At 39.2% G+C, this 26,463-nt stretch overlaps 6 protein-coding genes and 1 long non-coding RNA gene across 9 annotated transcripts; 4 read left to right on the top strand and 3 right to left on the bottom strand.

Moving 5' to 3' along the window:
• Nucleotides 1–1,201: 1,201 nt before the first annotated feature.
• On the top strand, nt 1,202–6,876 carry LOC148177974 (uncharacterized). The gene is made up of 3 exons (XR_015769822.1): nt 1,202–1,272; nt 1,866–1,933; nt 6,764–6,876. It is a non-coding gene; the product is annotated as an uncharacterized LOC148177974 (long non-coding RNA).
• A 701-nt stretch (nt 6,877–7,577) lies between these two features.
• LOC148177975 (uncharacterized) lies at nt 7,578–8,010 on the bottom strand. Its single transcript, XM_088032098.1, has 2 exons — nt 7,946–8,010; nt 7,578–7,896 (listed from the first exon to the last, which is right to left on the bottom strand). Exons 1-2 carry the CDS (start codon nt 8,003–8,005, stop codon nt 7,603–7,605), a joined length of 354 nt encoding a protein of 117 aa, XP_087888224.1. The 5' UTR covers nt 8,006–8,010; the 3' UTR covers nt 7,578–7,602.
• Nucleotides 8,011–8,065: 55 nt separating this feature from the next.
• On the bottom strand, nt 8,066–9,302 carry Coq5 (ubiquinone biosynthesis protein COQ3, mitochondrial). The gene is made up of 4 exons (XM_088032096.1): nt 9,066–9,302; nt 8,542–9,025; nt 8,382–8,493; nt 8,066–8,337 (listed from the first exon to the last, which is right to left on the bottom strand). The coding sequence occupies exons 1-4, from the start codon at nt 9,214–9,216 to the stop codon at nt 8,236–8,238; spliced, it is 849 nt and encodes a 282-aa protein (XP_087888222.1). The 5' UTR covers nt 9,217–9,302; the 3' UTR covers nt 8,066–8,235.
• Nucleotides 9,303–9,415: 113 nt separating this feature from the next.
• On the top strand, nt 9,416–11,295 carry UQCR-C1 (Ubiquinol-cytochrome c reductase core protein 1). Its single transcript, XM_088032094.1, has 6 exons — nt 9,416–9,526; nt 9,653–9,746; nt 9,795–9,925; nt 9,973–10,435; nt 10,481–10,764; nt 10,812–11,295. The coding sequence occupies exons 1-6, from the start codon at nt 9,461–9,463 to the stop codon at nt 11,205–11,207; spliced, it is 1,434 nt and encodes a 477-aa protein (XP_087888220.1). The 5' UTR covers nt 9,416–9,460; the 3' UTR covers nt 11,208–11,295.
• A 57-nt stretch (nt 11,296–11,352) lies between these two features.
• Nucleotides 11,353–12,524, top strand: LOC148177978 (uncharacterized). Its single transcript, XM_088032095.1, has 2 exons — nt 11,353–12,207; nt 12,256–12,524. The coding sequence occupies exons 1-2, from the start codon at nt 11,389–11,391 to the stop codon at nt 12,517–12,519; spliced, it is 1,083 nt and encodes a 360-aa protein (XP_087888221.1). The 5' UTR covers nt 11,353–11,388; the 3' UTR covers nt 12,520–12,524.
• A 7,116-nt stretch (nt 12,525–19,640) lies between these two features.
• On the bottom strand, nt 19,641–20,531 carry SmD3 (small ribonucleoprotein particle protein SmD3). 2 transcript variants are annotated; one of them, XM_088032846.1, is made up of 3 exons: nt 20,093–20,531; nt 19,924–20,048; nt 19,641–19,871 (listed from the first exon to the last, which is right to left on the bottom strand). In XM_088032846.1, exons 1-2 carry the CDS (start codon nt 20,400–20,402, stop codon nt 19,945–19,947), a joined length of 414 nt encoding a protein of 137 aa, XP_087888972.1. In that variant the 5' UTR covers nt 20,403–20,531; the 3' UTR covers nt 19,641–19,871; nt 19,924–19,944. The 2 variants fall into 2 exon arrangements, with proteins under 2 accessions (XP_087888972.1, XP_087888971.1); XM_088032845.1 differs by having other exon boundaries at nt 19,641–20,048.
• Nucleotides 20,523–22,200, top strand: Dpit47 (DNA polymerase interacting tpr containing protein of 47kD). 2 transcript variants are annotated; one of them, XM_088032844.1, is made up of 5 exons: nt 20,523–20,701; nt 20,799–20,982; nt 21,027–21,784; nt 21,831–21,992; nt 22,041–22,200. In XM_088032844.1, exons 2-5 carry the CDS (start codon nt 20,848–20,850, stop codon nt 22,120–22,122), a joined length of 1,137 nt encoding a protein of 378 aa, XP_087888970.1. In that variant the 5' UTR covers nt 20,523–20,701; nt 20,799–20,847; the 3' UTR covers nt 22,123–22,200. The 2 variants fall into 2 exon arrangements, with proteins under 2 accessions (XP_087888970.1, XP_087888969.1); XM_088032843.1 differs by lacking the exon at nt 20,523–20,701 and having other exon boundaries at nt 20,753–20,982.
• Nucleotides 22,201–26,463: the final 4,263 nt, after the last annotated feature.

Here is a 26,463-nt window from a genome sequence, read left to right on the forward strand (position 1 = left end):
AAAAAAATTTTGCGACTCAATCGATGAAAAATTTTCAATTTTTCGTTTTTCGATTGCCTCTTGTAAACTACTTGTCCTATCGATCTGAGATTTGGCCTGTCGATTGACCTCGAGTTCCTCTTTCGATCGATAGATAATTCAATAATACCAAACGCAATTTTCGCCACAAAACAGCGTCTTGAAAATGACCCTAAAATCACCCTCTAAACATCTAATTCGGTCGATATCTCATTTATTTGTGTAGGAAATTTGAGCTATATTCAACTCATTTAACGCAGAATTTTGCGCTGAATCCAAAAATATCCTTATTTTTCTCGTAAGTCAACAAATAACTGAGTTAAAAGCGTTTGAAATTTTGGTTTGTCGCCAGAGAGCCAAAATTTTGGAGGTTCGAAAACGATTTTGCTCGATATCTCCGGAATTATGGCAAATATCAAACAACCCTTTTCAGAATCGTTTTTCTCCCAATTTTTTACCCTAAAAATCGATCTTAGGTGGTTCTAATTCAAAATTTTCATTTTTTCAATGTAGAAGTTAGCTGCCTTTCAATCTCTAGTTCAGACTCGGTCGCTAATATACGGCAATATTAAAGTATTAGTGCTCATTTTACGCAGAACTTTACGCCCAATCCAAAACTGGGCGCTAAGTTCACGTACGTCAATAAATAATAGAATTAGAAGCGTTTAAAGTTTCGGGTAGTGAATTTTTAGTACCGAAATGTTTAAAATCTAATTTCGCCAATATCTCGCTTATTTAAGGAACAATCGTACACTATTAGTGCTAATTTTACGCAGAATTTCACGCAGAATCCAAAACTGGCCGAAATATTCACATACGTCAATAAATAATCGAACTTTAAACAATTGATTTCACTATGAAAGCCAATTCTATATGCTTTTAACAATTTGTTAAGTTGTTAAGAACAATTAAAAGTCATTGTCCAATCCCCTCTTTTCGGGAATGATTGGCCCACCAAAATTATCATCAAAGTATCAAAGCATCAAAATTTCAACCAATTCCATGAAAACCGCCATTTTGTATTGAACGCCATTCGTCCATCATTATAAACATATTAGTCTAATGACCCTTCGCTAAATTTATTTCCCCAGCTCATTTATTATCATCAATTCAAAATCAATTAGCGCCGCGCAGGGAGGTCAATTACGCAAGCATGCTCATTTGTTTAATTCAGTTTAGTGCTGCGACGCAATGGGGACAGACGTGTTTGCAGATGTGAAGTGAAATTGTGCCGCTTTGGATTTAAATTAAACTGTAAGTGCTAAACAAGTTAATTTATTGACATTTCGCGTTGGTTTTTCTGGATTTTCCGGATGTTTTAGTTAGACAATTTCACATTTACTTAAAGTTAGACGTGCTTCAGTGTAGTTCTTATTTGTTTATTACTATTTTAAATAGTTCGCTGCCTTGTTGCTTCCAATTCTAGAATATTTCGGACTTGACAATGCTATAAGATATATTAGGAATTTAGTAGTGAAACAGTTTCCATAAAAGTACGCATTTATAAAATCAATTAGTCGCCGATCGGCCTCGACAGCAAAACAGTTTTTTGCGCTAAAAAAGAGTTGGATAATCGCTTCTTATTAAAGTGAAACCTTCATTTTTACAGACGAGCTTAAAGACGTGTTGTGGAAACTCGAAATTCATTTTGGTCTTTTGTGCTAGGAATCCAGAAACAACAAGTAGGTTTTAAAAACAGTTGAGACTAACAATTTCGCAGTATTTTGTGACACATCTCCGATCGTTTGATTTTGATTAAACTTTTTGCTAAATCGTTCAGTAACTCTAACTTTACAGTACTTAATTCTAAGTTCTCTATTTGGTTCTAATGTATATTTGGGTTTTAGACGGGCTGTGTTAAGTGACCGAAGTCAAGACAGTGGACGATGAGGCCGCGCCGAAGAAGCCATCAAAGGTAGGATCTGAGTTCTGGGTTTTAATACCCCGTTTCTGTCCCCTCTGTTCTACATTTGCCATTTTACTAGATTTTATTATCTCACTGTTTTACCAGAGGTTTGTTTCTTCTTTCCCCATGTCCACTGAAATTTCTTTCATTATCCTTCTTCTTACACTATTTCTGCCACATTTCTGAAAATTCCACCCTTTCATTTGGTAAGACTCGAAAAACGGGAAAGTTTCTTTGCTACAAGGGAAATTATGTTCATCCACGTAGGTACACTAATGCAGGAAGTTAGGTACATTTTGGTGCATCTGCACATTAGTTTGTCAAGCTATTTACCCACGAATTTAAATCTAGGGGGGTGGATGAACCTTAGGGCGGGGGGTTAGAAAGCCGGCCTAAAGGGCCGGTCGCTTCACTTACCGGTTAGAAACAAGGGCCAATGTTAGTCAATCAGGTTCGCCAGGCTCGGATTGTGTCATACCGCAATGGTCGCAATGGACCATTAGGGTATTTGCTTCATTTTATTTTTACATTTTCCAACACTCTGTTGGAAAAAATGCATGAGACACCACCGAATACTGGCCACGGCTGGGCAGTTGGTAGCCACCTACACTGGGCTAGTGTGAGCGCGCGCGCGAACTTTATCTCTCGTTGGGGGGCTAGAAGTAGGGACGGGAGTCAGGGGGAGTTTAGTTAGCTTTAGAAGTAATGTGCTCGAGGGGGTTAACTTTGAGACCGCGAAAGGGATGGAGAGAGTCTTATCTTATGAATTTTCTTTATTCTGTCAAGTCTTTTATTCTGACATTTTGTCTATTTATATCGGATTTCTGTCCCATTTTCACGGAATGTCTTCTATTCTACGACATTTTTTATCATGCCATTTTAGCATTTTTGTCCCATTTCTGTTGAATTTTCGTTCTTATCCTCATTTTCCATAGCATTCTTCATTTGCCATTTTGCCCATTCTCATTATTATTTTTTCTTTTGCCACACCTTTTAACCATTTCTGTTAATTGGTTTTCTGTCCCATTTGCACTAAATTTCTACTATTCTACGACGTTCTTCATCATGCCATTTTACCATTTTTGTCCCATTTCTGTTGAATTTTCGTTCTTATCCCCTTTTCCATGACATTCTTTATTTGCCGTTTTACCCATTTTCATTTTTATCTTTTCATTTGCCACACCTTTTTACATTTATGCTAATTGGGTTTCTATCCCATTTCCACTGATTTTTTTTCTATTCTACAACGTTCTTCATTATGCCATTTTACCATTTTAGTCCCATTTCTGTTTAATTTTCGTTTTAACCCCCATATTCCATGGCATTCTTCGTTTGCCATTTTGCCCATTTTCATTTTTATCTCTTCTTTTGCCACATCTTTTAACCATTTCTGTTAATTGGTTTTCTGTCCCATTTGCACTAAATTTCTACTATTCTACGACGTTCTTCATCATGCCATTTTACCATTTTTGTCCCATTTCTGTTGAATTTTCGTTCTTATCCCCTTTTCCATGACATTCTTTATTTGCCGTTTTACCCATTTTCATTTTTATCTTTTCATTTGCCACACCTTTTTACATTTATGCTAATTGGGTTTCTATCCCATTTCCACTGATTTTTTTTCTATTCTACAACGTTCTTCATTATGCCATTTTACCATTTTAGTCCCATTTCTGTTTAATTTTCGTTTTAACCCCCATATTCCATGGCATTCTTCGTTTGCCATTTTGCCCATTTTCATTTTTATCTCTTCTTTTGCCACATCTTTTAACCATTTCTGTTAATTGGTTTTCTGTCCCATTTGCACTAAATTTCTACTATTCTACGACGTTCTTCATCATGCCATTTTACCATTTTTGTCCCATTTCTGTTGAATTTTCGTTCTTATCCCCTTTTCCATGACATTCTTTATTTGCCGTTTTACCCATTTTCATTTTTATCTTTTCATTTGCCACACCTTTTTACATTTATGCTAATTGGGTTTCTATCCCATTTCCACTGATTTTTTTTCTATTCTACAACGTTCTTCATTATGCCATTTTACCATTTTAGTCCCATTTCTGTTTAATTTTCGTTTTAACCCCCATATTCCATGGCATTCTTCGTTTGCCATTTTGCCCATTTTCATTTTTATCTCTTCTTTTGCCACATCTTTTAACCATTTCTGTTAATTGGTTTTCTGTCCCATTTGCACTAAATTTCTACTATTCTACGACGTTCTTCATCATGCCATTTTACCATTTTTGTCCCATTTCTGTTGAATTTTCGTTCTTATCCCCTTTTCCATGACATTCTTTATTTGCCGTTTTACCCATTTTCATTTTTATCTTTTCATTTGCCACACCTTTTTACATTTATGCTAATTGGGTTTCTATCCCATTTCCACTGATTTTTTTTCTATTCTACAACGTTCTTCATTATGCCATTTTACCATTTTAGTCCCATTTCTGTTTAATTTTCGTTTTAACCCCCATATTCCATGGCATTCTTCGTTTGCCATTTTGCCCATTTTCATTTTTATCTCTTCTTTTGCCACATCTTTTAACCATTTCTGTTAATTGGTTTTCTGTCCCATTTGCACTAAATTTCTACTATTCTACGACGTTCTTCATCATGCCATTTTACCATTTTTGTCCCATTTCTGTTGAATTTTCGTTCTTATCCCCTTTTCCATGACATTCTTTATTTGCCGTTTTACCCATTTTCATTTTTATCTTTTCATTTGCCACACCTTTTTACATTTATGCTAATTGGGTTTCTATCCCATTTCCACTGATTTTTTTTCTATTCTACAACGTTCTTCATTATGCCATTTTACCATTTTAGTCCCATTTCTGTTTAATTTTCGTTTTAACCCCCATATTCCATGGCATTCTTCGTTTGCCATTTTGCCCATTTTCATTTTTATCTCTTCTTTTGCCACATCTTTTAACCATTTCTGTTCATTGGTTTTCTGTCCCATTTGCACTAAATTTCTACTATTCTACGACGTTCTTCATCATGCCATTTTACCATTTTTGTCCCATTTCTGTTGAATTTTCGTTCTTATCCCCTTTTCCATGACATTCTTTATTTGCCGTTTTACCCATTTTCATTTTTATCTTTTCATTTGCCACACCTTTTTACATTTATGCTAATTGGGTTTCTATCCCATTTCCACTGATTTTTTTTCTATTCTACAACGTTCTTCATTATGCCATTTTACCATTTTAGTCCCATTTCTGTTTAATTTTCGTTTTAACCCCCATATTCCATGGCATTCTTCGTTTGCCATTTTGCCCATTTTCATTTTTATCTCTTCTTTTGCCACATCTTTTAACCATTTCTGTTCATTGGTTTTCTGTCCCATTTGCACTGAATTTCTTCTATTCTACGACATTCTTCATCATGCCATTTTACCATTTTTGTCCCATTTCTGTTGAATTTTCGTTCTTATCCCCTTTTCCATGACATTCTTTATTTGCCGTTTTACCCATTTTCATTTTTATCTTTTCATTTGCCACACCTTTTTACATTTATGCTAATTGGGTTTCTATCCCATTTCCACTGATTTTTTTTCTATTCTACAACGTTCTTCATTATGCCATTTTACCATTTTAGTCCCATTTCTGTTTAATTTTCGTTTTAACCCCCATATTCCATGGCATTCTTCGTTTGCCATTTTGCCCATTTTCATTTTTATCTCTTCTTTTGCCACATCTTTTAACCATTTCTGTTAATTGGTTTTCTGTCCCATTTGCACTAAATTTCTACTATTCTACGACGTTCTTCATCATGCCATTTTACCATTTTTGTCCCATTTCTGTTGAATTTTCGTTCTTATCCCCTTTTCCATGACATTCTTTATTTGCCGTTTTACCCATTTTCATTTTTATCTTTTCATTTGCCACACCTTTTTACATTTATGCTAATTGGGTTTCTATCCCATTTCCACTGATTTTTTTTCTATTCTACAACGTTCTTCATTATGCCATTTTACCTTTTTAGTCCCATTTCTGTTTAATTTTCGTTTTAACCCCCATATTCGATGGCATTCTTCGTTTGCCATTTTGCCCATTTTCATTTTTATCTCTTCTTTTGCCACATCTTTTAACCATTTCTGTTCATTGGTTTTCTGTCCCATTTGCACTGAATTTCTTCTATTCTACGACATTCTTCATCATGCCATTTTACCATTTTTGTCCCATTTCTATTGAATTTTCGTTGTTATCCCCTTTTCCATGGCATTCTTTATTTGCCGTTTTACCCATTTTCATTTTTATCTTTTCTTTTGCCACACCTTTTTACCATTTATGCTAATTGGATTTCTGTCCCATTTCCACCTAATTTTTTCTATTCTACGGCGTTCTTTATCATACCGTTTTTGTCCCATTTCTATTAAGTTTTCATTCTTATCCGATTTTCCATGGCATTCTTTTTTGCCATTTTGCCCATTCTCCATTATTTGCTGATTCTCCGTTCTTCATTTTGTCATTTTCCCATTTTGCTTTTTTATTTCCCCATTCTATGATCTTCAATTCTAATGAATTTCTTTCCCAATTTTCAGACCTCTTCCAGTTTCTTTCTCCAATTCTTATTTTCAATTTGCCCCAAATTCTACACGTCTCTTTTCTTATGTCCATTTTTACCCAGTTTCTTGCCCATTTCTATTAAACGACGTTCACTTTGCCGCCTCCAACTATTTATCTTCGAGCCAAAATATCTGATTCTTCAATTTTAGATTTTAGACTTTGTTGTTCAAGCCTCTGGTCACATTTCCCACATATTCTTGCTCTATTCTTCCCCCAAATTACCCCAAATTTCGTTTGCCTCCCCAGTACTCACATCCTTTTTTTTTAGAAAACCGACTTACCAGTAAGGACACCTGTCGAGGAAATCCGTCCAAAAGCACCAAAAGAAGAAGAGAAGAATGAAATTGTATTTATGAAAAAATAAATTTTATTCGAGAAGTAAATTTTATTTCCAATGATGAACACTAAATTGAAAATACAAAACAAAAATTCGAGAGAACCAACACAAAAATTTTAAAAATCAAAAATCTGTAAAATTTAAAAATTTTAAAATTCAAAAGTAAAAAAGCGTAAAAATCAATTGTTGAAAAAAAAATTAATAATCGAAAAATAATAAATTAAATGAAAATCCAAAAATAAAGGAAAGAAACCAAAATACAAAAATTATTTGAATTCAAAAACTCAAAAATTCAAAAATTAAAAAATCCTTAATTCAAAAATCCAAAAAATTTTAAAATAAATAAATTAAAAAATCCTTAATTCAAAAATCCAAAAAATTTAAAAATTAAAAAATTTAAAAATGAAAACAAAAAATTCTACAATTAAAAAAATACAAATAATCAATCATCAATTTTAAATTAAAAAAAAAACAAAAATTCAGAAATTAAGAAAATTTAAAATCTAAAAATTCAAAATTAAAAAAAAATGAAAATTTATAAATTCCAAATCCCAGAAATTCACTTTAAAATGTAAAAATTCAAAATGGAAAAAAAAAAACTCAAAATATAATAAATTAAAAAAAACAATTATAAATTTGAAAAAAAATTGAAGTTTTAAAATGTAAAAATTCAAAATTGAAAAAAAAACTCAAAATGAAGTGAAAAAAATAATTAAAAAAACGAAGAACAAAAATTTTAAATAATAAGATTTTCCTTGAAAACTTTACTTTCACATAAACCTTTCCATAAAACAATTTTGCAACTTCTTCATGTCTTCGCACTCCTCAACAGTATCGACCTCTTCAGCGCACTCTTTCAGTTGCCCAATTTGTTCCTCCGTCATCTCCTTAACACCAGCAACTAACTCGAGTTTTCCGACGTCGATTTTCCCGTCTTCTTCCAAAAGCCCCATTTTCTTACTCATGCATTTACTGAAGCACAGAACTTTCTCAGGGACTTCGTCAACGGAATCGTACATTTTCAAGTCTTCTTGCGTTAGAGAACTGTTCTTGAGGCAGTCGTCCTAAAATGGAATATACAGGGTCGTTTAAGAAAATACCTGAGTAGGTAACTGTATTATCGGCCTTGCAGAGGGTGAAGATTAAGCACAGCAGGAAAAGCAGAAACGACATTTTTACCAACTGAGCGACAGAGAGTACCAATTCGGTTTTATAGCAACGAAAAAAACCAAGTTTTTTTTACTAAAATTCGTTTAATGATAGAAATTTCGACAAATTAGCGTTATCCTTCATGGTGACCAACTTTAGATAATTACACACCGTCGAATTTTGTCACAGTACCGTGACCCACAATAAACGTTCTGATTGGTTGGAAACGACGCCATTTCCATTTTTTGACAAAACTACAACTTGAAGCCCGAATGTATGGCTACAACCCCCATATTCAAATTCTCATAAGTGACCCCCCGGAAGCCCGCCTCCTCGATCATCCCTTTGAAAGTCTCCTGAAAAGCCATCGTAGAAAAAGTACAGTACGCAACTCGCATACCTGATTCGGAAACTGTCTAATACTCTCGACTAAATATTGGTACGCCTGCCACTGCCCCGCGATAATGTGCCCCATTACTGGAATAACTTGAAAGCTGTACTGGTCGTACAACCTGGAAAGACAACATGAGCCCCCTTGTCATCCTCACAAAGGTACCCACCATCGAAGAGTGTCGTTTTCCACGTGACTGAATTCTAGGCACAAGAAGCGCCCCCCAGGTTCCAGGACTCTGTACGCTTCTTCTAGGACTTTGTCGATATGCGTGCAATTTCGGGCCCCAAAAGCTATAGTGTAGGCATTGAAGCTGTTGTCTTTGAAACGCAAACTTTCCGCGTTCCCTTGTTGCCAACTGATTTGTTGGGGGTCGTGTCTAAGACTCTTACTTCGGGCTTTGCCCACTTCTAACATATCCGCGTTTATATCGCAAACCGTAACATGGCAGCCCCCCACATTCTCGTTTTTCACGTAGTTCAGAAAACGGAACGCAATATCACCTGTGCCCCCCGCCATATCGAGAAGCTTCGTATTAGAAGTCGGCCCCAATCGGCACATAAAAATATCTTTCCAGAGGCGGTGGATCCCCAAAGACATCGCGTCGTTCATTTTATCGTAGCTCGTAGCGACATTCTCAAAGACGCTGTAAACTGAGGCAGAGTTAGAGGAACAAGGGGGCCCCAGACTCACCTTTTTCTTCCTTTTCGCTCTCTTTGACCGTTTGGAAACCAAAGTGGGTGTCTCTGTCGACATCCTGGGGGGCTGTGGCGAAGAACTTTGCGAGGTTTGAGGGGGCGAAGCGGGTTTTTCTGAAAATAGTGGAGAGGTGACGGGAGAACATTTTAGGTTATGTTAAGTTGACCCCGACTAGAAAATTAAACTTGGAATTGTTAGTTGTCTTAATTTGGGCGCACATTCAGACTCTGCTCGTATTTTTAAATAAAATCCTAACAAAATCAACAATAAGTGAGGTTATGTTGCTCAAATTTAATTCAAATTCCACTGAACTTGTGAACTCGATGTCGTGATTGGTCGATTTCCTGAATTTTGACAATTTGACGTAAATTTGACAGACACCGAGAAACATGGCGTCTATCCTCAAGTTGTCGCAATCCGTGGCAAAATTATCCAAAAATGGGAGTCTTATCAAGGTAAGAACCCCTTTTAGCCCCCATAAAAACCCGTTTTAGACCTTTGTCCAACTTTATGTTGTTTGTCCAATAGTTGCATAATGACGTTACGTAATTCGGCGACATAACCTGCAAATCTTTTTCCAGGCGTCAAAGAGCCTCCGCAAAGCCTCCACAGCCGCTGAGCCCAAACAGGTGGTTTTGAACGTCCCCCCGACCAACGTCAGCACGTTGAATTCAGGTCAGTGCCCCCATTCCTGTCTTTAAAGTGTCTGAAATGGCATTGTAGGTCTGCGAGTGGCAACTGAGGATTGGGGCTCCCACACCGCCACCGTCGGCATTTGGATCGACGCGGGGAGTCGCTACGAAAACTCGAAGAACAACGGAGTCGCCCACTTCATGGAGCACATGGCTTTCAAAGTAACCCCCGGCTATTTCTCACTCCCCAATAATAGCCCCTGTTTTAGGGCACTGGTAAGCGAAACCAAACGCAGCTCGAGATCGAAATCGAGGACCTGGGGGCCCAGTTGAACGCCTACACCAGCAGGGAACAAACGGTTTATTATTCCAAGTGTTTGGCGAAGGACGTCCCCAAAGCGATCGAAATCCTGGGGGATATCGTCCAGAACGCGAAACTCGGCGATGCTGAAATCGAGCGCGAGCGCAGCGTCATCCTCCGCGAGATGCAAGAAGTGGAGTCCAACCTCCAGGAGGTGGTTTTTGACCATTTGCACGCCATCGCGTACCAAGGGACTCCATTAGCCAACACCATTTTGGGCCCCACTGCTAATATCCGGTCTATCAACGCCACGGACTTAAGGGCTTATCTTGACAACCATTATAAAGCTAGTCGGATTGTGGTCGCCGGCGCCGGAGGAGTCAACCACGAGGAGTTGGTGAAACTGTGCGAGCAGCACCTGGGGAAATTAAGTAGGTCGTATCAAATGACGTGAGGTGTCTAATTTGGGCTTGCAGACAACACTTACCCTGATGAAATCCCCATTTTGGGGCCCTGCAGATTCACGGGTTCGGAAATCCGAGTCCGCGACGATTCTCTCCCTCTAGCCCACATCGCCATCGCCGTGGAGGGCGCCGGTTGGACCGACCCCGACGTCTTAACCCTCATGGTGGCGTCAACACTTCTGGGGGCCTGGGACAGGTCCCAGGCCTCCGCCAAGCAAAACGCGACGAATCTAGCTCGCGCCAGCGCCGAAGGCGAACTCTGCCACTCCTACCAAAGCTTCAACACCTGCTATAAGGTGAGAAATCCCTCCGACAACCCCCTCGACTGTCTTTATTTCCACAGGACACCGGTCTCTGGGGGGTGTACTTCGTCTCCGACCCCCTGAAAATCGAAGACATGGTCTTCAACATCCAGCAGGAGTTCATGCGCTTGGCCACCAGCGCCACCGAAGGCGAGGTGGAGCGCGCCAAGGCCCAACTCATCGCAAACACGTTGTTGCAACTGGACACCTCCACCGCAGTGTGCGAAGATATTGGACGCCAACTTCTTTGCTACGGGCGCAGGTTGCCGCCCCACGAACTCACCCATAGGATTAATTCGATTTCTGCGCAAAACGTCAGGGATATTTGCTATAAGTATCTTTATGATAGATGTCCAGCGGTGGCGGCGGTGGGGCCCGTTGAAGGCCTCCCTGATTACAACCGCCTCCGCAGCTCCATGTATTGGCTGCGTGTCTAAATAATTAGTAAACACACGTGGAAAATCAGTTGTAAATAAGGTTCCGCTCTTTTTTGTTAATTTAATAAACGTTCACGATTGTACCCCATAGAGACCATCGATTTCCAATTTCCGTGTTTAAACAGGCCGCAATTAGGAGAAAATCACCGGTGTAGCTTTAATATTTAATGCGGTTTTGACCATGACCGGCCATTCCGCCATGGGCATTAAACTCCTCCGCTTGATTATGGTGTACGGCGAAATTTTCGCCCTAACCCCCTCGAGGAAAAGGGTGAAGACGCTCACAACGAAAATCTACGCCGTTCTGGTGATCACGGGGGTTTTGGTAGCCTCTTTGGGCTCCGTAGCCTATTATAGACTCCCCCTCTACATCAACTTCACCGAAATCAAGTTGGTTCTGACCATCAGTATGGTGGTACTGGTCAACTCCTTCAACTGTTACACAGTGTTGGCGCCTGTTTTTTGTAAGAGTCGAGAGTACCGGTATTTAGTCCACGCTCTGGAGGAGTCAGGGTACAATTTCAGAGCCCCTTATGTTCTTTTTATGGTCCCTAATGTACTATACTGGGTGGTCAACGTATACGTCGCCTACGTCTGGACCGATATTTTGGGGTTCGAGTACTACAAGCAGTACTGGATGGAGGTGATCCAACTCTACTTCCAATTCTACCACAACTTCTTTCTTTGCGTGGTGGTTCGTATCATTTGGTGGCGGTACAAACACGTCAATTTCCTCCTCTCCGAACACATCCTCTACACCCAGACACGAGGGACGAGTTCCCCAGTCTTGAGACGCATCGAAGACATTATTTACTCCCTCAAAGAAACCAACGTGGCCTTCAACGACATCTTCGGCTGGTCGATACTTATAACAGTCCTGTATTCAAGTATGTTACTGTTAAACTACTTCGATGACATCTTCAGGAATAGTTTCGGGTACACCCAGAGCCAGTACATGGGTGTGATCATCTCTAACATCAGCGTGGTGCTGTTAACCAACGTGAGTCGCCGCCATCTTGTTGGCGATCTCTAATTTTTACTTCTGTAGGTGGGAACTCTCTGTTTTATCCTTCTGTGTGATGGGGTGTTGAATGAGGCGAAAACGACGATTTTGTTGGGGTACAAACTCCGCCAACACGTCTCCGGGCTGGAAAGGGAAGAAATCTGCCAGTTTATTCGATTAGTTGGGGATAATTTCCCGGAGTTCACGGCTGCGGGGTTTTTCTCGATCAGCAAAACGACCGTTTTGTACATAGTCGGGACTGTTACAACGTTTTTTATTATAATTATTCAATTTAATACAAGCACGTGACAATGCTAGGTGGTATGGTTTTGCGTATACGTGAGTATAGGTCTACGTAGCACTCGCGTAACTTCTCCGTGTCTTCGCATTAGGCGACAGTTTTTGTCTCATCCACACATTCCAGGATCTTCGTCTTCAGTTCTGGAGGAGGTCGGCGTAGTCGTAGAGCTGGAATTGTGGGGTTAGTGGGGAAAAAGTATAGTTTGGAACTTTACAAAGTAGGGGAATACGTAGCAGAAAACTGCTGCGGTTCCTAGTAGCTTGATGGGGTAGAAGATTTCGCCGGCTTTGCTGGAATTATAGTGAGGGTGATTCGAGGGGTTGGCTTCCTTGGGAAATTAGAAGAAAATCGGGGAAATCACTAGGAAATTAGGGAAAATTGACAAGAAATCAAGGAAAATGACTAGGAAATCAGGGGAAATGAAAGAAACTCATTCAGAAATGGGAGAAATCAAAGAAAATCCGGGAAAATCAGAGGAAATTATTAAAAACTTAGAAATCAAGGAAAATCAAAGGAACTCATTCAGAAATCAGGAGCAATTATTGGGAAATCAAAGAAACTACGGAAATCAGAGTAAATTATTGGAAAATGAAAGAAAATGAGGAGAAATTGGAGGAAATTAGAAGAAAATAAGGGAAAATCATAAGGAAATCAAAGAAAATTTGGGGAAATCGGAAATTAGGACAAGGAAATCTGGAGAAATCAAAGGAACTCATTCGGAAATTCGGAGAAATCAGAGGAAATTAGTAGAAAATTTGTGGAAATCATAAGGAAATCGAAAAACATTGAGGGAAATCGGAGGAAATCACTAAGAAATTGGGGGAAATCATTATTAAATCAGAACAAATTACTATAAAATCAGACTAAATTGCAAGAAACTCATTCGAAAATTAGGAAAAATCAAAGAAAAACAGGAGAAATGGGAGGAAATCAGTAAAAAATAAAGGGAAATCATGAGGAAATCAAAGAAAATTTGGGGAAATCGGAGAAAATCAACAGGAAATTAGGGGAAATCATTATGAAATCAGAAGAAATCATTGAGAAAACAAAGAAAATTAGGGAAAATCGGAAGAATCAATAGGAAATTGGTACGATCACTAAGAAATTATGGGAAATGATTTGGAAATCAGGAGAAATCATTGGGAAAACAAAGAAAATTAGGAGAAATCGGAGGAAATCACTAAGAAATTGGGGGAAATTAGGAGAAAATAAAGGAGAATCATTGGAAAATCAAAGAAAATTGGGGATAATCACTAGGAAATTAGGGGAAATTGCCAAGAAATCAGGGGAAATCACTCAGAAATCTAAGCAAATCAGATGAACCCACTAGAAAATCAGGAGAATTTCCTAGTAAATTAGAGGGAAATTGATGGAAATCACACGGAAATTAGGAGGAATTGGTGAAAATCATTAGAAAATTAGGAGGAAAATTAAGGAAAGCCATTTGGAAATCAGATTAAATCATTCGGAAATCAATGGAAATCATAAGAAATCGAAGAAAGACAAAAATCACTACAAAATCACGAATAAATTAGGACAAATCACTACCAAATCAAGGAAAATGACTAGAAAATTATGCGAAATCGTTAGGAAATCAGAAGAAACTGCTATAAAATCAAACGAAATTGCAAGAAAATCAGGAGAAATCAAAAGAACTCATTCGGAAATTAGGAGAAATCAAAGAAAAACAGGGGAAATTGGAGGAAATCAGTAGAAAATAAGGGGAAATTAAAGAAAATTAGGAGAAATCGGAGGAAATCACTAGGAAAATCACTAAGAAATTGGGGGAAATTAGGAGAAAATAAAGGAGAATCATTGGAAAATCAAAGAAAATTGGGGATAATAACTAGGAAATTAGGGGAAATTGCCAAGAAATCAGGGGAAATCACTCAGAAATCTAAGCAAATCAGATGAAACCACTAGAAAATCAGGAGAATTAATTATTAAATTAGAGGGAAATTGATGGAAATCACAAGGAAATTAGGAGGAATTGGTGAAAATCATCAGAAAATTAGGAGAAATTACTAAGGAAAGCCATTTGGAAATCAGATTAAATCATTCGGAAATCATAAGAAATCGAAGAAAGAAAAAAATCTCTACAAAATCACGAATAAATTAGGACAAATCACTACAAAATCAAGGAAAATGACTAGAAAATTATGCGAAATCGTTAGGAAATCAGAAGAAACTGCTATAAAATCATACGAAATTGCAAGAAAATCAGGAGAAATCAAAAGAACTCATTCGGAAATTAGGAGAAATCAAAGAAAAACAGGGGAAATTGGAGGAAATCAGTAGAAAATAAGGGGAAATTAAAGAAAATTTGGGGAAATCGGAGGAAATCAATAGGAAATTAGGACAATCGCTAAAAAATTGGAGGAAATCATAGGGAATTTCGAGAAAATTACAAGGAAATCTGGAGAAATCAAAGGAACTCATTCAGAAATCAGGAGAAAACAAAGAAAAACAGGGAAAATCAGAGGAACTAAGTAGAAAATAAGGGGAAATCATCAGGAAATCAAAGAAAACTTGGAGAAATCGGAGGAAATCAATAGGAAATTAGGACAATCGCTAAAAAATTAGAGGAAATCATAGGGAATTTCGAGAAAATTGCAAGGCAATCAGGGGAAAACAAAGGAACCCATCATCAGAAGAAATCAAAGAAAAACAGGGAAAATCGAAGGAAATCACTAGAAAATAGAGGAAAATCATCATGAAATCAAAGAAAATTTGGATAAATCGTAGGAAATCAATAGGAAATTATGACAATCACTAAGAAACTAGGGAAAACCATTACGAAATCGTTGCAACGTTACAATGTTTTTTGTTATAATTATTCAATTTAATACAAGCACGTGACAGTGCTAGGTGCAATGGTTTTGAGTATACGTCAGTATAGGTCTACGTAGCCCTACATCCCTAGGAGTTTTTTGGCCTCGGGCAAAATGCACACGCGTAACTTTTCCGTGTCTTCGCATTTGGCGACAGTCTTCGTCTCATCGATACACTCCAGGATCTTCGTCTTCAGATCTGGAGGAGCGTCAGCCAAGTACTCGCTTAGTACCTCCGGGGCGAAGGCACCATCGCCGGTTATCGCCTTCATTTTTTCCAACAGACATTTGGCCATGCACTGCAAGTTCTCTGAAGGTTCTTCTAAGAGGACCTTCGCACCCATGTACTCCTCCTGGGGGGTGTTGCTACTTTCTGCACATTCATCCACGTATTGCTGTAGTTCTTTGTACTAAAACGTCATTTGTTAGTTTCATGCCGACTTTAATCGGGTATCGCTGATAGTGTGGAGGTGGCCAAAAAAAGGCACAAAGCGGCAGATAACACCAACATTATTATACAAGTGCCGAGCGTTTAACTCTTGGGATTTTTATACCATCCAGAGCCAAGGCCGGAAAGGACGTAAATAGCACTTTTTATCAAATTAAATGATGTAAAAATAACAATAATAATGAAGGCAATAGTGTTGTGGCTCAGGTGACACGTTAATTACATTAAATTATCGCGAAATCAAAACATCGTGAAAATCTCCACGAATCTCCTTAGTTGCCATGGTAACGGTGTAAGAAAGTGGTGGGGGATGAGTGTATAAAAGCGCATCTCGCGACGCCCGGCTCAGTGCACTTTCCGACCTTGCAGCGTGTTAATGAGCGACACGGCGGAAAAAAACACTTTTCCTATCTGAAAAAACTTGATTATCTAACAGTGTCGCCACCCGCACGTCACCTCAAGTGCCATCTCGTGGTTCAGATGCATTTCCTGGCTGAATTTAATTCGAAATGGTCTGAGAGCACAGGCTAGGAAAATTAAGTACGTTCGTTTGTTGCTCGGGCTCCAGTGGTACCACTGCACGTTCATCAAAGTCGCAAAGATTTGCTCGAACTGAAAGTAAAGTTAGAGGGGATGAGAGCGTGGGGTTTACTAACGGAGTCTTCGATGTCTTGGCCGCACGTGGTGATGGCCATGAGGATGGTGGCGCCTATGAAAATGAGGAATGCCCAACGGAGGATGTTGTGGAGGTCGGCGTAGTCGTAGAGCTGGAATTGTGGGGTTAGTGGGGAAAAAGTATAGTTTGTAACTTTACAAAGTAGGGGAATACGCAGCAGAAAACTGCTGCGGTTCCTAGTAGCTTGAAGGGGTAGAAGAGGCTCTCGAAGGTTTTGACGATTTCGCCGGCTTTGCTGGAATTATAGTGGGGGTAAGTCGAGGGGTTGGTTTCCCTGGGAAATCGGTGTCTTGGGAAATTAGTGGAAAATCGGGGGAATCACTAGGGAATTAGGGGAAATTGACAAGAAATCAAAGGAAATCGAGGAAATTGACTAGGAAATCAGGGGAAATGGGGGAAATAAAAAAAAACGAGAAAATCGGAGGAAATTTGGGGAATCATTAAGAAATCAGAGGAAATTATTAAAAAATTAGAAATCTGGGAAAATCTAAGGAACTCATTTGGAAATGAAGAGAAATTGGAGAAATTTGGGATGATCGGAGAAAATCACTAGGAAATTATGGGAAATTGCCAAGAAATCAGTGGAAATCACAAAGAAATTTGAGAAAATCAAAAATTCTAAGCAAATCAGATGAAACCACCAGAAAATCATGGGGAACTGGTGAAAAATCACTAGAAAATCAGGGGAAATGACTAGAAAATTATGGGTAATTATTAGGAAATCAGAAGAAACTATTTTAAATCAGTCGAAATTGCAAGAAAATCAGGAGAAATCAAAGGAACTCATTAGGAAATTGGGAGAAATTAAAGAAAAACAGGGGAAATCAGTAGAAAATTACTGGACATCATAAGGAAGTCATTTGAAAATTTGAGGAAATTACTAAGAAATTGGGGAAATCATTAGGAAATTAGAAGAAACTACTATAAAATCAGACGAAATTGCAAGAAAATCAGTAGAAATTAAAGAAACTCATTCGTAAATTAGCAGAAATCACAGAAAAAGTGGGGAAATCGAAGAAAATCAGTAGAAAATAAGGGGAAATCATTAGAAAATCAATGAAAAATTGGGGAAATCGGAGAAAATCAATAGGAAATTAGGACAATCACTAAGAAATTGGGGGAAATCAGAAGAAATCAGAAGGAAATTTGTGCAATCATTAAGAAATTAGATGAAATCATTAGGAAATCAGGAGAAATCATTGGGAAAACAAAGAAAATTTAGGGGAAATCAGAAGAAATTACTATAAAATCAGACAAAATTGCAAGAAAATCAGGAGAAATTAAAGAAACTCATTTGTAAATTAGCAGAAATCACAGAAAAAGTGGGGAAATCGGAGAAAATTAGTAGAAAATAAGGGGAAATCATTAGAAGATCAAAGAAAATTTGGGAAAATCGCAGGAAATCAATAGGAAATTAGGACAATTACTAAGAAATTGGCGGAAATCAGAAGAAATCAGAAGGAAATTTGTGCAATCACTAAGAAATTAGGGGAAATCATTAGGAAATCGGGAGAAATCAATGGGTAAACAAAGAAAATTTGGGGAAATTGGGGGAAATCAGAAGAAATTACTATCAAATCAGACGAAATTGCAAGAAAATGAGGAGAAATTAAAGACTCATTTGTAAATTAGCATAAATCACAAAAAAAGTGGGAATATCGCAGGAAATCAGTAGAAATCAACCGAAAATCATTAAAAAAATCAAAGAAAATTTGGGGATATCGGAGGAAATCAATAGGAAATTAGGACAATCACTAAGAAATTAGGGGAAATCATTGAAAAAAACAAAGAAAATAAGGGGAAATCGGAGGAAATTAGGTAAATCACTAAGAAATTGGCGGAAATCAGAAGAAATCAGAAGGAAATTTGTGCAATCACTAAGAAATTAGGGGAAATCATTAGGAAATCAGGAGAAATCATTGGGAAAACTTTGAAAATTAGGGAAGATCGGAGGAAATCACTAGGAAATGATGTAAATCACTAAGAAATTAGAGGAAATCGGAAGAAATCGACAAGAAATTAGGACAATCACTAAGAAATTAGGGGAACTTATTAGGAAATCACTGGGAAAACAAAGAAAATTAGGGGAAGTTGTAGGAAATCACCAAGAAATTGGTGGAAATCATTGTAAAATCAAAGGAGATTATGGGAAAATTGCAAGGAAATAAGGGGAAATCAAAGAAACTCATTCGGAAATGAAGAGAAATCCTTGGGAAATCAAAAAAAATTGGAGGAAATCACTAGGAAAATCGGAGAAATTATTGAAGCGAATCAACCCCTCGGGGTAACTGGAGGAAAAAAGTAACTACTACCTGCGGTACGAGCAGTACATTCGAATGCACCCCAACAATCGTTCTGTAGTAACCTTGTGGTAGAAATCCCCCAATTTTAAGCACCGTCTTGTATCAAAGCCTTGATTGATATTTTCAATATTGTCCATAGTTTGGTAAATACCCAACTTGAAGTGAAGAAACCCAAACATTAGATACGGCGCCGGTATTGCCATACCCGTGTAAACAAAGAACCAAATAAACAACCTGTAGATCAACATGAGAAAGTTCAGACCCTCAGGAAAGTACTCAGTGAGCATAGCCGACAAGAAAAGCACCTCATTGTCGTTTTGATTGGGTATAATCAACAGCACTGCGAAAACCAAGGACATAATAAAGTTGAAGGCCATGTAAGCAGAAATGTAAAACACTTCCTTTTTGAACTTCTTTTCCAGTTTTTTAGAGAGCTTTCTGGTGGGTTCGCTACCAATCTCAAGAAGTTTCATGATGTTCAGAGCTGCGGGTAAAACTATGATACAAATGACGGCCTAAAAAAAATCATTACGGCCCTAGTTAGCACATCGTTGTTTTTTACGTATAAGCAGACTACATATCCAGTGGCGTACTTAAAAAAATACTCAAAGTCGAACTTGCACAGAAAGATCCAACTTTGGAGCAAAAAAAAGAACGAGGCACATGGCGCCCCAACAAAAAGGACCAATTTCGTCAGTTTTAACCGGTGAAAACCTTTCGTTGAGACTTCACAGACTTTTAGGCAGAATTCCAAAGAACTTGGGCGCCGAACGTGTTTGACCGGTCGCTGCATTTCCGAAAGTGGCATTGATTTCTCATTTTGTTTAAATATGAATTGAAGCTTTGATCTGATTTTGGTTGAAAAAGTACATTAGGAGCTTCAAAGGGAGCTTTTATTCTTATTTCCAAGCCTACTTAAACTACAATTTCCTTTGTAACAAAGCTTTAAATGAGCGAAAAAAAAACACATTAAACTCGTTAAAATTAGTTTCAAACCTCACCCTCTGCAGGAACCTGGGAACTTTCAAGGACAGGAATGGTTTCAAGGTCTAAAACTTCGGGGATTCACGTACAATATTATTCCAACAGTCTTTACATGACTCTAGAAAATGAGTTTTTGCTTGAAATGTTCAACTTCAGTTCCAATCACACACTTAATTTAGACACTCCTGAAGTTATCGTCCTCGTCCTCCGGCAGCCCCCTGAGAGGGGTTTTGCCACGTCGCTCCTCTCCCTCCTCGCACGGACGGGTTGGCCCCGCGCCCTCGCCCCCTTGCCGCTAAAACAACTCATTAGTGAAAGAAAAACGACAATTTCACTCACCTTGAGCGCGTAGAATCGCCGATTTCCCCCTGCCCGCCGTCCCTGCCTTCGTCTGTTTCTTGAACATGGGGGCGTTCTTTAACATGTCCGGCAATATTAGAAATCGGATTTTCGAGCCTCTGATGTACACATTTTCCAGTTGGGCCACTCGTCCGTCTCTGTACGTCACCGTGATTTGAGTCATTTGGCAGTTCATGTTGTCTTCGGCTTCTATTAGTTTGCCCCGGTAGACTTCGCCGGTTATGGTTTCACAGGTGACGATGTGGCCTTCAGCCTCATGAAGGACCTTGATAGGGACGCCGATGGACATCTTCGGGGTCAAATTCACTCGAAACTAACACAATTACTCCAAGTTTGGAAAGGATGATTGCGGATGAAAATAAACGTAGGAGAAACGAAACGGACGCCAAAATTTGACAGTTCGAAACTACGACCACCAACCAATCAGAAGCGTGTATTGGTACGTGTGGTGTCCTCTCGCGGCGGAGTTTTTTGAACGGACCAATGAGCGGTTTGTTTGGGCAGGGGTGCCAACGGAGCGAAAAGCGAAACAATTCAAAGTTTTTCTTCGATTTCTACTCAAAAACGGGGTAAACACCTAAATAATGGGTAGGTAAGGGTAAAACGAGGGCGCATCTTTAATTAGTTGTCTTGTGGAGCCTTTTAACGAGAAATTTTAATATTGTTTAACCGAGTGACGTTTTAGGTTATGTCAACCCACTCACGTTTGTGGTTTTGTGACGACAGCCCCCAGGATGGCGAAGCCCCCTATGTCCGAACAGGAGCGCCTGGAGCTAGCCGACAAACTCGACCGTAATTTGGACAGTTTTATTGACAGCCTCCCTAAGCGCCCCCCTCAGGAGTCCGTGCCTTACGACCGATGGGAGGAAGTGAGGTTAAAACTCCTCTTTAATTTCACTTGACTGTTTTGTAGGAACTGGCGAACCACCCCTTCTTTATGACGGGGGCCCCGGAGGGCGAACCCGGCACCCTCCACCCCCTGTATGAGGGCCTGCAGAAACTCAAGTACGACCCTGAGGAGAACGAGCCGGAAGAACTTGCTCTCGCGTACAAAGACGACGGGAATTTCAATTTCAAACACAAAAAGTATCGAATGGCGATATTATCATACACTGAGGGGCTCAGGGCGAAGTCCGGGAACCCCGAAATTGACGCCACACTTTATAACAACCGTTCAGCGTCACATTTCTTCCTTAAGAACTACAGATCTGCGCTTTTGGACGCTGAGGGGGCCCTGAAACTCAAACCGGAGTACGACAAAGCGCTCATGAGGGCAGCGCAGTGCTGTTTCGCCCTCGAGAAATTCGACGAGGCCGTGGAGTTCTGTGATGGAGTGTTGGGGAGGGACAAGAGCCACGCCGAGGCTCTGGAGTTGCGAAAAAAGAGCCTCCATGGAGCGAAGATAAAGGAGAGAGACCGCCGAAAGCGGGGGGCTGCCGAAAAAAAGGAGAGACAAGAAGAAGAGATGGTAGTTTCCGAAATTAAGAAGCGAGGAATTCAAATTGATGGGGGCTCAAATGGTTTGAGTTTGAGCAAATTGGAGCCCCAATTCCCCCAGTTGTTTAACAGCCGCGTTTCGGTCCAAGAGGGTTGTTTGGTGTGGCCTGTAATCCTGTTTTACCCCGAGTATAAAATTATGGATTACATTCAAGGGTTTGATGAGACAACGACGTAAGTTGGGATGGTTTTACCCCCACAGTTACGTAATTTTCCGCAGTTTTCTAGAACAGTTAGGCCACGTGTTTGAAACTCACCCCGAGTGGGACAGGGATGGAGTCTACAGGCCTGACAACCTCAATGTTTATTTCGAGGACGATAAAAAGAGAAACGTACAAATTGATGTTAATAAAACATTATTGGAGGTTTTAAAATTAGAAGGGTATAAAAAAGTGGTGTAATTTTTCCTCTGTATTGACTTTATTTGTAGGCACGTAATCAAAGAGGGGACGCCAAAGTTTATCATTTTGGTGGCTGATAGTAAGGTTGAGAGGCTATTTCTGAGTCATTGAATTATTTTTGTTACGACTTTATAAATGTTGGATTAACAGTCGTGTGCGATGCTTGGAATAAAACAGTAAATAATTGATAACTATTGACGTTTTTTTCACTTTTAAGGAATGAAATACGGTAGTAATAGACGCGACACTGATTGGAGCACATGTTGCGTCATTGGAAGATTCTAGAGGGTGAGTTTTTTCGTCGCAAATTCCACGTTTTCTCCACTTGATCTATAAATACGCAATCTAGTTCTCGATCATTTTTATTCCGCCTACCGATTTTTTCTCGCCACACCTTGGAAATTACTTCGTGGCTCATTAAATATTCATCCCCCAACAGTTTGTGTCCACGTGGAAGAGTCGATCACTGGTAAACACAATGCACCTGGAAGCCTATTAATGCAAAATTTATTTATTATTAACGACCTCATTGGAGTGTGTCAGACGTTGAAATAGTGAGATTTTATCGACGAAATAGGAAACGCACCGTTGAGTTAAGGGTGGTTAATTAGTTAGGGGTCATTTCCGGTCACCCCGTAGACAGTTTAGTTAAATATTAATTGGGGACTAAGCAGCGGCGATTATCACATGAAAATTTCACGTAAGTAAAGTGGGGGTGATTACAGCACCCAGGGGGTGGTTTTTTGAAAATCGCGCCTGTGAGGTAGGCAACTCATTATACATCTCGGTGGTGGTTTTTTTTTCAATCTAGTGACTTTATTTTTTTGGTTTCGAATTTTCGCCGTTTTATTTCTCGCGTTTTTTTCCTGGGATGGTGGTGTTTATTTCGTCCCAATTTCGCCCATGACTTGTCCCATTGTCCCATGTCGTCCCATGGCCCGTTTGCGGCGCGCATGCCCGCCGCCGCCGCGACTCTGGTGCTTTTGGTGAAAGTGGCTTGACGTTGGCAGTCCTGTCCGAAAAATATACAAAATGGCGTCTGGTAGCATTCGTTGATGTCGGCGATCCCGTTGTAAAACCGCCGGAAAATCGTGGAAATAAAGTGAACGTGTTGTGAAAACTGCTCCGGATGTGTCTTTGAAGTCTTTAGGTGTCTTTCCGCATGTCGAGCGCCTCGACTTTGGTGTGAAAGTGTCGAAAAACGTGCTTAAAAAATGTGATGTTGTTTCTTTGTCTTTTATTGTCGACGATGTGAAGTGTGGTTGTTGCCGTTGAATTTTTCCGCCCGTTTTCCACCCCCGAGACGCCGTCGACGTCTTCGCGGAGTTCTTCTGTGTAAGTGGTCGTCAGGGCGCCGCCAGGGGCGGATTCGACGCACTTTTCATTGAAAAATTTAAGTAGGACACGAGGATTCTTGGGCGTATTCGACAACAATGTCGGCACGACTTGCGATGGGCCGCTATTTTGATTTATCGGGGGGGTTTATGAAATCGATCGGTTTAGATTTTTCCTTTACTAAAGTCGCATTTTTTACAGATTCCCCTCTGTTTGTCAAGACTGGATCCCCGTTTCTCCGATAGCGACTCTGTAAGTAATTGAGATTTTATTTCGGATAAAAACAACCGAGGGGAACGGCAAATTTAAAAAATACACACATTTTTATTACACTTTTGAATCTAGTAGCCGTTGCGACAACCACACGTTAATCAAGTGGTTCCTGTTTCGCGCACTCTTGATTTATCCAGATTTTTATATTATGTACACTTGTCGCTCGTGTTTACACTGATAATTTCGCTTTTGAAAATATCAGATTATCACCCACTTCAAGTATATTTATTTTCGATCAGTTATGTAAACACCGGCGACTAATATCAGACGGGTCTCCTAATTCTCAGCACTTTCTTTAAATTTTTCGATCCGGCTCGTTGGACCAAAGACCCTTCCAATGGCGTTACGCAGCAAAAAATAAACCCCAATTTGTCATCCCGACCCTGTTGCTGTCAAAAACATGACAGCCGACTTGTTTCAATCGTTTTTATCAACGCAAAGCTTTCTTTATAAAAAACGAAATAAAATAATTTTAATGAAGCTTCCACTAGTAAAAAGCGCGATATCATAGTCCAACATCGCGAAAATAGCCAAATTAATTAACATGCTAATTTACTTCTGTTTACACGCTCTCGAGGTACAATTTTAACATTTCCACCGATTTTTTTGCCACGTTCCACTTTTCCCACCGTCTTTTTATTTGAAAGAGATATTCTTATCTGGCGTCGGGAGATAACGTCTCTCAACTGCCACTCGAAGCAATTCCCGGGGATTTTTTCCAACGTCATTATTTTAATAACTATCCAAACATTGGAAACGATGGGGTGGAAACTTGACTGGAAAAACAGAACTCTTCATTGTCTTTTAACCGTTTTACAATTAACGTTGGCAGTACAAACGAGCGTTTAAATGAATCAAAGTGGCTGATTGTTGGAACAAAAGAGATGTTGGATGTTTTGTGTTGAAGTGTAGCTTCTTTTGTTGGTTTGTTTCGAGTTATCCGGCACCAAGGACCGGAATTCTTAACTAAATGGTGGTGGTATTAAATATCCGGCTCCAAGGACCAAAGTATCTGTGACAATTAACTGTATTTTGTGTGGGGTTTGGAAAATGTTGACTCTAATTCTGTGCGGAATCTGAAAATGGGTCAACATTTTCGATATATTGTGACAGTTTTTGTGGCGACAACTAATAATTCCGTCTGTCTTTGTCTGGGCTGTAAATTTTGGAAAATTTCACAATTTTGACCAAATTTATTTATATTCCAGCTCGCGGGGCAGATTGGACTCCAATCGAGCTGTCTTGGAACCAAATCGTGCAGTGTTTTTTTGACTCACATACTTTCTGTCAAAAGTGTAAATAGAGTAATAAACGCTATAAAAAAATTGATCCGGCTTCATGGACCAAACTTCTCCACCTCTCTCTTCATATACTTTCTGTCAACACTGCTAATAAAGTAATAAACGTAATAAAAAAAATTGATCTGGCTCCATGGACCAAACTTCTCCACCTCTCGCCTTATCTTGTAACCAAATCGTGCAGTGTTTTTCTATTTTGATTCATATTTTTTGTCAAAGTTAACTAGAGTAATAAACGCAATAAAAAAAATTATCCGGCTCCATGGACCAAACTTTTCCACTTCTCGTCTTGCCTTGGAACCAAAACATGCAGTGTTTTTCTATTTTGACTCTCATATGCTTTTTGTTAAAACTGTAAACAAAGTAACAAACGTAATAAAAAAAAATTAACGGGCTCCATGGACCAAACTTCTCCACCTCTCGCCTTATCTTGTAACCAAATCGTGCAGTGTTTGTCTATTTTGACTGTTATATACTTTCGGTCAGTAAAAAGCGTAATAAAAAAAATTATCCGGCTCCACGGACCAAACTTCTGCACCTCTCGCCTTGTCCCGAAGTTTATTTCTGCCACATTCGCGATGTGGGTCACGTGATAGCGAAGTTTGCAACAACTTTAAGAGCCCCGCTGTGTTCCGGCCCGAATATAGCAGCAAACCACGAAACACGCATCCGCAAACAACGTCATTTTTTTAAATGAAAAACAACCCCATCACAATCGTCACGTGTGAAACTCTCCCTTAGCACGCCACCTTTTCAAATGAAATAAAAATTTCATATCGATGCAACACGAAGTTGGCCATGACAACCATGGCCAGCTTTGACCCGGGACAAAAATGTGTTTGTTCTCGCTGCCACTCGTCGTCGAGTGGACATTTAATTATTTTAAGTGGAATAAAGTCCTTTAAATAATTACCGTGTGTATAAACAAACAATTATGTTCAAACGAAACAATTTTGGAAATAATTTGGAAAAAAAACGGGATTGTGCTTCTACATCTGGCGGTGTCACTTTGTTTGTTTTGTGCTTTTAGCAATTAATTCACTTTATAATGTATAATTTACTAATTCTCTCTCGGTTCGCGCAAATTCGTCGGCGGCAGGTGACACGGAATTAACGAAAATCGGGATAAAAGAGAGCAAGTCAGCGGTCCCCAAACTGTGACATTTCGAGCGTCTCAGGGGGATAATTCCGTGGTTCGTTTTGTTTTGTGGTTTAGCCCACTTTGACCGAAATTTTCTTTGTTATAATTTTGAGGTTAGAAACTAGAATACACTTGTTTTTAGTCTCATGGCCAACTAGAGCGTTCGAAAACCTCCCGAAAATCAATTGAAATTATAATTTCGATAAATTATACTCCGAACGATAACTATTGTTCAACCACGCATAAATTAGTCTGTTATTTGTGTAATTTAATTAATTTTAATCCGGCGATAACCATGCATTATGCGCCGCCAAAGATAAATTCGATCAATCGTGTTGTGTCATCTGTCGTGTGTATCCGTAATTAAGTTGGGAAAATTCTCCGAAACTTGACGTTATTTTCAAT

Source organism: Gnatocerus cornutus, chromosome 3 (assembly GCF_029298725.1).
Source record: "Gnatocerus cornutus isolate USDA-ARS CGAHR chromosome 3, icGnaCorn1.1, whole genome shotgun sequence".
NCBI lineage: Eukaryota > Metazoa > Arthropoda > Insecta > Coleoptera > Tenebrionidae > Gnatocerus > Gnatocerus cornutus.